Source organism: Calidris pugnax, unplaced genomic scaffold, assembly GCF_001431845.1.
Source record: "Calidris pugnax isolate Ruff unplaced genomic scaffold, ASM143184v1 scaffold56, whole genome shotgun sequence".
Classification (NCBI taxonomy): domain Eukaryota; kingdom Metazoa; phylum Chordata; class Aves; order Charadriiformes; family Scolopacidae; genus Calidris; species Calidris pugnax.
Window position 1 is genome coordinate 11,747,865 of NW_015090839.1, and position 13,567 is coordinate 11,761,431.

General features: G+C 37.5%; 1 protein-coding gene across 2 annotated transcripts in view; it reads left to right on the top strand.

Annotated features, from left to right (window-relative positions):
* STXBP6 (syntaxin binding protein 6 (amisyn)) overlaps nt 1-13,567 on the top strand; it is a 103,652-nt gene that overhangs the window by 36,356 nt on the left and 53,729 nt on the right. For both annotated transcript variants that reach the window (XM_014942024.1, XM_014942025.1), the window contains exon 2: nt 2,556-2,741. In XM_014942024.1, coding sequence (XP_014797510.1) covers nt 2,588-2,741 — 154 coding nt within the window. In that variant the 5' untranslated portion in view covers nt 2,556-2,587. The remainder of the gene's footprint in view (nt 1-2,555; nt 2,742-13,567) is intronic.

Genomic DNA, 13,567 nt, shown 5'->3' on the forward strand with positions numbered 1-13,567 from the left:
TAAATTGCAGTGCACATATGAAGCAAAATTATTTGGGAAATCTATAAAATAGGATTTGAATAGTGTCTCTTGTTCGTTTGGCTTGCCTGCTGTTCAGCAGAGTCTTACCAAATGCAGCCATATACATTAAGATCTATTGCTTGTAATATCCTTAAAGTATGTGTGAAAGTTTTGAAGCTCTAAACTAGTAACATTTACTACTGCAACCAACTGTAGGTAGGGAAAACTTATATCCTTTCTTAATCCAGGAAGCCTTTATATCACTGAGTATGTCTTTGAAATCACACTTTATTTTGCAGTATGTGAACCTCAAAAAAAGATCTGAGAAAATCTATTCAACATCTCAGTTGCAGAATTAACAGCATCAGATCATTGCAGGAGAAGACTTTTTCCATTGGCTTTTTATCTGATGTTTTTATCCATGTTTTTATCTGACAGTGTTTGTGTGTGTTTTCCCAGTAGGCTATTTATTGAAAATTCTTTACGCATGTAAAGGCCTAAGACTGAAGTTATTTTTGCAAAGATTATCAATCTTTATCTCAGCCAGAAGGTCTGTGTTATTAAACCTGTAGTCATTGACAGTGGCCTTGAACTTAAAAAGAAAGCAAACAAACAAAAATAAAAAACCCCCCCAAAACCAAAAAGCAACACAAAAAAACCCACCATCCTGAAACCCTAGTCATAAACTGCCAGCAGCTTGCATGCTGGTATATGATATACTACAAATATTTTCATAACACAGAAAAGGGCAAAATTGCAGTACAATGAACATGAATGTGAAAACAACCTTTTCTAAGTAACTAGCCAGTAAATTTATTCTTTTTTCAAGTTGATATATTTGTTGTTAAAGGTAGGTAACTTACATGGCAGGAGTTATGAAATCATATATTTTCTGTAGCTGCATATTCTTTTTTCCCTTGAAATTGGTCTGGATTTTTCTTTTGATGGCGCCATTTTTTTTTTTAATACAATTGATTTTTATAAAGGTGCCTGTAAAATAACTTAATGCTAAGACTTGTCAGAGTTTACATACCTCTGTATGGTTAACTGAAGCATACCAGTACAGATTACTTTGGCAAAGGATTCTATTTGCATACCAAAATAAATAGGTGTTGAATTTGATTTGGACTAATTTGTGCTCTGTCATACCTCCATGAATACAGGTTTTTGTTTGTATTTTTTTATTTAGTTTTGAGGTTTTTTAGATAAGGGATTGTCATAAGCTCCAACAAAATGTTGAGACTGAAAGTTTTAAGACAATTACTCTGATAGTATGCACACTAAAAATAATGGATTCATGACTCTTTGGGCTTCGTAATGCATTTTGACTGGAATTTATCTATGTTTTTTAATAGTTAATTTGTGGCAAATATCAAATGATCCTACAGGCAGAATTTCTGGTTTCAGTAGTTGAGACCTGAAGGTGCTCTTGCTCATACAAAGAAAGCTAAGGGTGTCAAAGATCTGTGGGCTTGAAAGTCTTGATGATAGGGAGATGTGGCATTTAACGAATGTGTATTGGAGCATCATTGTATTTGAGCAATTAAAAGGGGCGTTTGTCAGTCTCTGTCAGTGGGACCTATATACTTATTAACAGATTTCAGTGCAGAATTAGATGGAGTTATAACTGTAGTGCTGCTAGATAATACACCCTCTGTAACTGAGTTCTCTCTCCTTCAGTTAGGTGCCTCTGTAAGCTGTGGTCAGATCAACCTTTCTTTTGCTGGACAAGCTTGAATAAACAGCTTCCCTACTTCCTCCTCATGCTCTACATCTGCCACTCCCCCCTTCCCCCCAGATGTCTCTCCTAAGTTGGTTGCTGTTTCCTTATGAAACACAATGAGGAAATGACCTGGGCCAAAATTACTTGGCAGAAAAGAGGAGATGTGGTTTTTGTCTGTGTGAACACCAATGGCTTCTCTGACACTCACCGTTTCTGTGGAGTTGCCCAGTTGATAATTACAGAGGAGTTGAGGGGATGAGGTGCTAAAGCTGCAAGAAGTGCAGGACCTGCGTAGTCAAGTACTGTCACCAAGAGCAGTGCTCCTGAAAGAAGTGTCTTACTGAGTCAGAAGGTTTCTGTATCTTCTATAAACATGACCTGTTGTCTGCCAGCATAACCAAGCTCAGAGAGGATGCTGATAAACTCAACCACAGTGTTCCTTCCCTGTGTCCTTGGAGAGCTTTCCTTGTCTTTGTAGGACAGATGAGCTTCCCTCAAGTTACCAGAGAGGGAATTAATGAAGCTTTTATGAAGCATGAGGTTACAGGGTGTCCCTCTAAGAAAATTTTGCATCATACTGAAGAGCTTGGACGGCTTCTGCCCAAAATAAGCTAAGCTAGTTTCAGAGAATTTAAGAAGCGTGGAGAACAACTTAAGTGAGACTCTGACATACTTGGAAAATTCTGCCTCTAAATGCATGAAATCATCTTCTAAATTCTTTGAATCGCTAAAAACTTTGAAAGTTACATGTAACATGAAAGTTAGCTGGACTTTCATATAACTTCAGAGTTTGTAATATTATTTTTTTATTTATTTATGGTTTTATTTTTAGAGAGCAGCAGTCTGCTATATCTGTGATCTACAATGAATGCCAAATCTGCAATCAGTAAAGAAATTTTTGCCCCACATGATGAAAGGATGCTGGGAGCTGTCCAAGTGAAAAGAAGAACGAAAAAAAAGATTCCTTTCTTAGCTACTGGGGGTCAGGGTGAATATTTAACATACATCTGCTTGTCAGGTAAGATTAATGATTTTGACATCCAGTTATCTGTTTTGGTTTATCTTTGATTAACTGATTAGATGTTATCTGTGGCTATAAGGAGCTATGTGACTCGAATTTTAATAATGTAACCAGAGAATTATGATGCTTTAATCTTTAATCTATTAATACTTCATATAATAAATTGAACAGGTGGCTTCATTGTTTTAAAAAAATCAGGTGTTCTCTCACAGCATAGCTGCAGAGTATGAACAAATAGGATATTTGGTAACAGTCTTTGCCTGTTGAGGTTAAGATCTTTCTGGGAGGGGATAAACTTTACAATGCATTTCCTTTTAATGCACTGAAATTTTTTGTTTGAAGTAAAAAATACACTTTCATCTTCTTCTCATATTTGCCTCTGTGTTACCAGCTCATTGGTTGCTTAGATATGCAACTGTCAGCCAGAGTATTTTCAGTTCATTGAACAGAACAGGCGCTACGTGTCAATTACATGACTTGAAGAGGGATGAAGATGGAAATAGTTGGAATGAAGAAGAAAAGTATGTGTAAAGACATGTTTTGTGAGAGGCCACGGGGAACAGGGAGAAAGGATCTATTTGTTGGTAATGTGTTCAGATGAAATTAATTTGAGTTTCTCCACGGTCAAAGCAGCACTCACGAGAGTCTGGATTTCAGGAACAGGGTAGGCAGTAGCTATACAATGTTTTGCTTTATACTTCTACCTTTTCTAATAAAAGTAACGGTCTAATTAATGTCTTGGTTTTTAACATGTATAGATTCAGTAACTTGAGATGAACTATGATATTGTAGGTTTTTTGGTTGGCTTTTTTTAATGCTTTGACTACCTTCTGGTTATTGTGGTGAAATTAACCTTAATCAAGATAACATCTTGATTAAGCGCCAGGGTAGGTTCAGGCTGGATATTAGGAAAAATTTTTTCACTGAAAGGGTTATCAGACATTGGAATGGGCTGCCCAGGGAGGTGGTTGAGGCACCATCCCTGGAGGTGTTCAAAAGACGGGTTGATGTAGTGCTGGGAGGTATGGTTTAGTGATGATGCTCCTTGTTTGTTGTGTGGGTGACTATTTTTGTCAGTTAGGTTGACGGTTGGACAAGATGATCTTTAAGGTCCCTTCCAACCTAGAAGACTCTGTGATTCTGTGATCTCAAGGCAGTTGGAAAGCAGTTTGTGATCCTGATTTGCTTGAACTTAATGCCTGTTTTCAAACTTAAAATGCAATTCAGTTGCCTGGAAGTAGGCATTCAGTACACTTCTAGGTTTCTTGCCCTTCCTCCAGTTAGCTTTCTAGAGAGACAGAAATCCCTTCTAGTTTCTATGTCTACCAGCTGGGTGTGCGTGAATATCTTTGGTATCCTAGGGTGATTTAGTCACTCAGATTTTTAGGCATATCAGTTGCTCCCTTTGAGTGTTGCCTCGGTCTCTTATTCTTACCCATAGGCTCTCAATCTGCTCGTGGTTATTCTTCAGAGACAGGTCTTCACGTTCCACCCTACTCTTGACATAGGAGGGGTGAAGGCAGTGACTCTACTACTGGTGTAAGACATCACACACATGCACACAAAATGTACATTTATTGAAAGTTATTGAATGAAATTAGATTTGTATGCATATATACAAATGCTTATGTTAAAATAAGAACTACAGATTGTATATATGCTCATATATACTGAGGACAGTGATACAAACCAGAAGACTTCTCATTTGCAGCTGAGTGTTCTGCTTTTTATCCTCCCTATATACAGAACTTCAAGGAAGGATTTAAAAATTGATTTCCTGAGGCTGTTCCCTAGACTTGTAGTTGGGATACTCGTTTTGGATGTAAGGATTGCAGGTTTCAATCCTCACAGGTTGCAGAGGAAACTGAATCTAGGTCTCCCATCTTTTAAAGAAATGTTCAAATCACTAGCCTTTTGAAGCAAAGCTTAACTCTTCTTCCTTTGACGGTCAAATTTTACAAGTGTCAGTCAGATATTTTTTCCTAAGTCATCTGATTTTAAAGAACAATCCTGTTCATGAGGCTAACTCTATTTAGTAGATGAATTTTTTTGAATTTATTTTTTTATTTGCTTTCTGGGGAACCAAGTCCTCTTTCATCTCCCCCACCCACATGTTGATGTGTAGCAGCCAGCATGGATTTTAAGAGATTGAATGATTTTAGCTGCATGTAATGTCTTTTTGCAAGAGGATAACATATTAAGAGCAAGGAAGAAACATCAGGTGTCTTGACTTCAGCAGCATTTCTCAGTGGTGACAAGGAGAAACACTCAGGATCTAAATAAAATTACTGTATGGTGGGCACCAAAAAGCTGCACAATTGTATTGGGAGAGCCCTCATGCGTGGCTTACTATTAGTGGGGTTCTGCAGGGATCTGAGACCAGTTGTTTTATATGTGTTTATATTTTATATTATGGAATGTATGGTCTGATTGGTAATTTTGATAGACAACAAAGTGACCAGGGAGAGAACTGCCTGGCTGTGTTTGTGTTTGAGGGTAATATCAGCCTGGTCAGAAAGATGATGCAGTTTAGTAGGGTCAAGTGCAATTAGTTATTTAGTCAGGAATAATAAATGGCACAAAACTAAGGAGCAGGGAACAACAGTTACTGTCACTGTGGTTAAAGAAGATTGTGGCAAGGATAAAATGTGGGGTTTGCTGTTCCTGATGGCTGTGAAGCAGTAACGGTTTTAGTTGCAGCAAGAAGTTTTGTTACAAATAAAGAAAAAGTTTTCCTTTAGTAAGGGTAAGTTAATGCAGGGATGGCATTTTACCTGTCCCCCAAAACGGTCTAAGATGAACTATATCTTGGGATAACAGAATATACTTGGTGACCTCCCATTTTTCTGTGATTTGATACAATGAGTAAGACACAATGGTGGCTACCTCTGGATTCTACTTTCCATTTCAAGCAACATATGCTTTAATGCTGCATGTTCCGATTTCTATCTTGGAAACACCTTTATCAGCCTTTGACTCTTGTCCCGTTTTCCCCAGGTTTGCTATGTATTAGGTAAACATGTCTTTGTGTTCTTAGTTTCCTTGGACTAGTTTGGCCTTTGCTAAAAGGAATTTGATAATTTACTGTTTACAACTGAATTTGTCAGTTGAAAGAATACACATAGAAACAGATTTGTTAAGGGATAAATATTTGGGGATATAAAATATCCAACCTAATTGTATTTTCATTCAAGATAGGATACAGAGAGTTAAACATAGCCCTTGTGACAGCCACTTTTGTTTACTGCTCAGTCTGTAACTGACAAATTGCATGAATTGCTGTAATGAGAGTTAAATGTTTTCCTTTCAGTGTTGAATTGAAAATACATTATATCATAATTGTTCTCTCTCCATGTTTTTCTAAGCATGGATAGAGATGCTGATCAGGGAGAATACCCTTAGGCCTTAAAGAGATGGGATAGTGAAGCATTAGAAGTATCAAATACTGAAAAGAGCAAGATGGAAGAGTAAGGGGGATTCTTCCTTAAAATTTGTGTTTGAGTGACATGCTGGATTTTTTTCATTTGACAATACTAAATACTGAATTGGTTAGAAAGGAAATACTCATAAATGCTCCAAAAAGGTGTATCTAATACTTGTCATCTGAAACTGGAGACAGGTTAAGGTAAGAAAGCTGTAGGAAGACTGCTTGCTGGACTGGTGGAAACCAAGCAGCTGGGTTACATGTAACCTTCTAGCCTGCTGGCATGATGGGGCTGGCCAAGTTAGACTGGCAAGCAGAGCCAAGAGGGATCTTCTGGGAGTTATTCAGCTGAAGAACAGCAAGAAAGGAGTAGACAGATGGGAAACACAGAGGTGGGGTGGCTGTAGGCAGAACAGAAGATGAAAACTGGTGTGGTTTTTTTTTTGGTTGGTTGGGGGTTTTTTTGATGATAGAAGAGGACTTAACACAGAGAAAAAACAAGAAATTCAGAGCTGAAAGTGGATATTTATCACCTCCTCCACACTAGCAGACCTAGTGACAGCTATTGGATCATATCTAAGTTTTAATTTTGTCATCATTGTCTTACGTAATGGAAACATAATTTTTAAAAATAGTTCTTAGCCTTATTTAGAATTCTGAATTAAGTATAAAATAGTTAAAAGGTCACTTCGGAAATATAGGACACTGGCGATCTCTCCTACTTGCTATTGTACAGTTCTCTGTGTGTTATTTCCATTGACACCCTGTCATTATGTTTTTAACTAACTTCTAATATTTAAAAAGATTTTTATTTTGTTATAGTACATTGGAAGTGTTCCAGCTTGTACATATGCATGTGACGTTGACCTTTCAGAACTAAAAAGTCTATTGCAGTTGCAGTGAACTGAATGAACCAGATGGTTCCTTTTGAACCTGAATTCCTGTGTGTCATAACACTCTCAGCTTAGCTGCACCGCTCTTTCTACTGCTTCTGGTAAAAAGCTTAGGATCCGACAGTAAAGCTAAAGTTGTTTAAAGCTGGGAGTGGAACTGTTTTCCCCCTGTGGTTACAGTCTAATATTAACATATTGTCAATTCAGGGTTTTTTTTTTTGTTTTTTTTTTTTTTTTGAAAGGTCACCGCCACGTTTCGGGAAGGTCTCCCCTTTCTCGGCCGGCTCTGGCATGGGTACGTCCTCGGAAGGGGAAGAGAGTTCCCTGGCGGTGCCCTCCTGCCTGCCGTTTTTTTTTTTTTTTTTTTTTTGGATGGCTTCTATGCAAAAGTACAATCTATCAAGAATGGTGCTGGAAAAGCATAAAAAGGAAAGAAATAATAAGAAAAGAAATAATATGCAAAAATAAGATGTACGTACAGGGAGAGAGTGTGTTGGGTTTTTCTTCCCTCTATATTTTAGCCTTATTGACCATGTCATAGACTTTTGAAAACAACAGACAGTAAATAGCTTAGGAAACTATTTGCAGTTAACCCAGAAGGTTTTGGCTTTTTTGCTTCTATTTCTAAGCTTGCAGAGAGACGGAGGCTTGCCTTATTAGCTTAATCAGTTCTGATACAGCGCACTTCCTTTAGCAGGTATCTAACTACACAACTCAGTTACGCTTCCAACATAAGCTTTGTATTCTATTTTTTGCCCCTAAAGCAAATGGTGTTGTGAAGTTGTTATTCCAGATATGAATTTGCTGTTCCTCCCATCCTGGCTGTTCATTGAATAGAGTATTACACAGGAATGACCTATATCTCTTGCTCCTTTGAAGGTTGCTTGACATGGCTGCCAGAAATGGGCCATAATTTCATGAGGAGTTCAAGGGCAGGTTAAGAGCAATTGAGGTTTCGGCATGGTAGCTGAACTGAAAATTGGAAAATAGCGAGAAGGAACTTCATATCAAAAGAATCCAGGTTTATCCTAATGTGCTCTCATTTTCCATTTGAGTTTTGCTGCTGTCCTGAAGTGGCAGTCTCCCAGTTTATTTTCTTGTTGAAGGAAACATCTCATTTTCAGGAGCTTACCGTGCAGAGGGTTCTCATGGTGCCTTCTCAGGACATAAGAAACAAAAGTAAACTTCATTTTCCACTGACTTTCCAGGAGAATGCTGTAATCATTTCCCCATAGGGTGTATTGAGGTAATATTGCATGTGGGGGGGCAGCGAAGAGGGTCATTTTCCTTCTGTTTAAATGTTCTGTTAAGGAGTGAGCGTTCCCAGTGTTTGTGGTCAGACATAGGGCATTCATTTTCAGTCTGACTCGGATGTCAGACTCTCCATTGGATGTTTAATTGTTTATGCAATTAGAAAATACCTGATAACTTTTTGATGGACGATGGAGAAACTATTCCAGAATACAGTGGAAAGGACTCTGCAATGCAGAAAATGTAGAAAATCAATGTACTATTCCTTGTTTATTGGCTTTTTTAATGTCAAAGCACAGAAATATTGAAGATTTTCTTTAATTGGCTACTGATCCATCTAAAATCGAATTGTGCAAAGTCAGTGGCCACTTTTCCTTCCAGTTGCTCAGAGATCTACTTTACACAGATTTTGTGTGAATTCTGCATTCGTGTTGACTCAAAGGGATACAATTTGCTAGTGTGGGTAGAATTAAAGTGATGCAACATTCTGTGGTTTCCACACACATGTAGTTAGGGTTTAGTTTAATGGCAACTTCTTCACATACATGCCTGGACTTCCATGGACTGATGCCTCTGCCTAGTGCCTAAGCTGATGTTCATGTGTCTATGCAGTGAGCTGACTGTAGCAGCTCACTGAAGCTTTTTACTAGTGCTCATGCAGCTGAACTGGTGCAAATGTGTGAGCAAGAATCTCTGGCCAAGAGAACCATGAACAACTGCAGCTCGCTTTTGCTCACAGGAAACCATTAAGAATATCAATGTTTGGAGGGTAGAACAGGCTTATTCCATTTTCTTGTTTGCTTTGCTTCATTAATTTAGTAAAAAAAAATATTTGATCATTCCAATGCTTATCTCTATTCTACTCCTGAATGAGATAATGCCTTCTTGGGATTGTGTACGTAGCAGATTACTCTGTATTTTCTTTACCACTGGGCGTGTTTTAGGCTGGTGCTTATATTTGTTGCTCAGTATAAAGTTATTTCTAGTGATGATACCAAATGAAAAAATTTCATTAAATGATATGTGAAAAAGGCCCACCCATGCTTACTGCCTGTAAAGATTACTCTAAAGCAATTTCTGTATAATGTAAATTCTCAATTGGAAAACTTGTTTACATCATCAAATATGCAAGAATGATTATGGCCTTTTGTGAATGGTTACATTTTTCCCCTTATCAACATTGCTTCAGAAATCAGTCTGAGTGGAGTTAAAATCTTTTAGAAAAGCAATAGGATTGAAGCAAATGGGTCTCTTCAGCATCCCTACTTTGTCTTTACTAGGGTTTCTTCTAACCTTGATTAACCACCACAGGAGTTTGGAGGAATTCTCTGACGTTTACTCTGCCTTTATTTCCCCTTTTGAAATAGCTACCTAAAAAAATCATCAAAAGCTTTTGGTTAAAAGTTTTAAAGTTATTTAAATTTTACTGAAAATAAGGAATTAGAAGTTTATGGATGCATAGACATAATGTTATCATTAGCTTTTCTGTGCAGTGAGCAAAGGCCCTTTACAGCCTTCATTTTTTTTTAAATTCTCTTCCAACAGAAAACATCAAGTCCAAGAGATGTTTCATCTTCCCTACCATGAGTTTCTAACCATGCATGTGTGGGGCTCTGGGTTCAGATGTTAGCTAGGGTTTTGGGGTGTTTTCTGTTAAACAATAATAGCACAAGTTTTGTACTGTGTTTTATGGCAAAAATGCAAATCCCCTTTTTCATAAGCCAGAACGGGGGGGGGGGGAACAAACAAGCTTCTCTTCCTTCCATTTCTACCAAGGCTGAAATTCATAACCATCACTGTCTTATCTTGGTAATGGCTTCTTTAAGATGAAGGCTTAATCATTCAGGTACCTGTAGGGCTAATGAATGTCTAGCTCCTCTTGCTGTGTGCTCAATGACCTGTATTCACTGCTATGGACTGACAAGTTGGGTAAAAGAGAGCATTGATATTTTTTTAATTGTTTCTTAACATAGTTACATTCAGGTAATATACTGTCAGTGTCTAAAGAAAACATATATTAAATATATACATATGTATGTCATTTTGATCTACTCCTATCTGCTAGCCTCAGGGCTTGTAGAAACTGTGGAAGCAGTTGTTTCCAGCTCTGCTTATGTGTATCTCATGTTGTATCTTGGAGACTGGCAGCACAGACAAGGGTAGTCTCGAAAAGTTTCCCTGTTGCATCACAGCTCAGTGAATTTGCCACTGATATTGATGTTTTGGATGCAGTGTGCTCATACTAAACTGTCAAAATATTGCAACTACATGAAGGTAGTTATAAGTGACTGTGATACTGAATACAGTATCTTTATCAGAACATGTTTTGTCTTTGTTAGGTATTTCCGATATTTTAACCTCATGGTTCTCAAAAGGAGTTTTAGAAGTCCAAATATCATTTACTCTTAAGGATAATAAATGCCAAATTCCATTTTATATAAGGAATTAAAAAATTTAAAACCTGAAGAAGTCACATAAGCATTTTTGAAAAACTTTACCAATGATGAAATTACGTTAGTGAAAAACTAGTGACTTTTGGGAGCCAGATTAACCTTCTGTTCTTCATTATTGATCTTTCTGTATTTATTTAAAATAGAATAGGGGAAATCATGAACTTCTTTGGTGGGTAGGCTACATTTATTGATTGTATTCAGAATAATACCCTTAATATATGTTGATGATGATCCCTCCTAATTGTTAGGTTGTTGAACTTAATGTAAGTAGTACTTTTTCACAAGAATTTTGTGAAGGCTACAGAATTGCATAATTGAAAGCATCTAGTCTAAGATTAGTGGGTTTTGGTGGGCTTTTTTCTCAAAGTGGAGAAAGAAGGTGTATGTGCTACCATGCACACTTTTCCCCTACCACCACCCCCAACACAGTACTTGATGTAATTTGCGTGCAGGAAATATTTCTAAATTGCAAGCTGAAGGTGTGCAGTTATGTGTCTGCTGTATAAGCTTTTCCCCTTCTTCTTTTTTCCCTTCAATAAAATTGTTACAGATCGGTAAAGCTTAACAGTTAACTATTGTGTATCACTTACGGTTTTATGAAATTGTGTTAGTCCACAGAACTTGTGTTACTAATGATGCCTTCAGTTTTATTCAGAATTGAGCTTTTGGAATTGCTTTTCCCTCCAATTGATGCACACGTGGAAAGATTTCCAAAATTACAAATGAGATCACATTGGAAAAATAAGAAAGGAAAGAAAAAACATGAGCAAAACAAAACCACAGCAAACTTGATGGGATATGTTTATTTAGTCAAATGCATTTTTGCATCAGAAGGGAATAGGTTTAATATTCATAAATATGAAGCCTCTATTGATGCAATAAGTTTTTTTTATGCATAAAACAAGTTGGTTGCAAAGCTCTACATTGGAAGTTGTACACTGGAAGCTCTATATTGCCCCATTCATCATAAAGGAAGCTTGATGAAGTTATTCTTAATTGGAATTTGTAGCCTTTTCCGTAGGGTCATCTGAAAATTACTGTGAAGGCTTACACAAAGTAGTTAGGTTGCAGACTTCCTTTCCCCTCTGCATGTTCAGAATAGGATGGTGGCTCTGCAGTGCTTTATCCATTCAGTGGAATCACTTGTGCTGGGTAGATTTGGGTTGCTCAAGAGCTGGCAGTAGCTTCCTTCAGTGAGTGCAGCATATTTCACTGCAGTGTTTTGCCCAGAACATAGCAGATGCTTGCATCAAGTTTAATGCCAGGTTAAAATGTTTGAATGTCGTACTGTCTTTGAAAGTAGTTTGTTTGTTCTTTGTCCAAGCAAGGCTTTTGGCAGGGCTTGGTGCTATTTTATATGTGATAAAATTGCAGAGCTAGAGGTAAGTGTGTAATAAACAATATATCATAGTAACTATTCCTTCAAGTAAGTGTAGCAATTATGCACATAAGACCTGTGCAAGTATCTTCTACTTGCTAGCTTTGGTGCAAACCAAATGGTTTGCATTGTACCAAGATAGTTAAAACTGGTGATTTTTGCTTTGAGGTAGAGTTGAATTTGAAAAGTTTTCTCAGTTTTCATGGTGCATAGTATTTATAATACTCTGACTCACTGTGTTAAGGATTGTTGAACTTGAATCATACTGGGCAGAAGACATCTGGATTGTTCCCTTGCAGTTGCACTTCAGAAAGTGTTTCTGTAAGTTGCTGTGTAGCTCTGCTCTTAGGAGTTGTATCAGTTTGTCAAGAGAGCCAGAATTTCTCTTTCTGCCTGACCGGTGGCTGGAGTATTACAGGCTCTTTTAGTATAAGATTTAGTATAAGATAACATCAGATTAAAATCTTATCCTTTTATACTGCTACAAGCTGTAGGATTCAGATCCTTTACGTTTTCATCATACTTCTGATCTCTGAAGACTGTACTATCAAATAATTTTCAGTGCAAAGCAGCACATAAGAAGTACTTAACAAAGGGATTGCTAAGCCGATTAGGCTATTACATCAAGCTTCTCTATCATTAGGTAGGTTTTATTGTTGTCTTTTCAAAGAAAAAGATGAATAATGCTGTCCCGATCTCTAAATATTTTCTTTTTGTGATTTTAATCTATAAATAATCTTTTTAAATCAAGTTAAATAGAAAAAGAACAGATCAGAACTGATGCCTGATCCGCTGCTGTGATTAGCCTGTATCCCCCAGTTCATCCAAACTGCTGCCACAGGAGCTCGTATACTAATCACGTAGCGTGCCACCTATGAAATACAGTAGGGAGGGAATTTTGAACTAATTCTGTCCAGTTCTTCCTCAGTGGTGTAATAGACAAACGTCTCTAGCTGAAGCAATAAAAACAAGGTCATGGTCTCGTGCATGCATGTATATATGACACCACAAACAATTGCTCTGCATTTACAGCAGGCAATGTTTTTCCTCCAGCCTACTTAATGTTAAGATTTTACGTAACTTGGTTTTTGTAGTTTGATTATGCATATCCTAACAAGAAGGAAAAAACAACATATGAAGGGTGGGGAGGCTGAGAGAATATAAACTACGCAAAGTTTTGTTGGCCTTGTATCAGGGAGGAGCCTACCCGTTTGTCCAAGTTAAAACAATCTCTAGTAACTGTGTAGCTGGAACAACTTCATAGAAAAAGTCTGGCACACCCTGTCAGCTGCTCTCTTGCTGTGTTGGTTAGAGCTCAGCAGCACACAGTAACTTTTGGTAGGGGTAGGGAGTGATGGAGTTAAAACTCTATTGCAGCTCAAATTCTCTGATATTAGTGTTTTGAAGAAAACTTCATTTAGGTG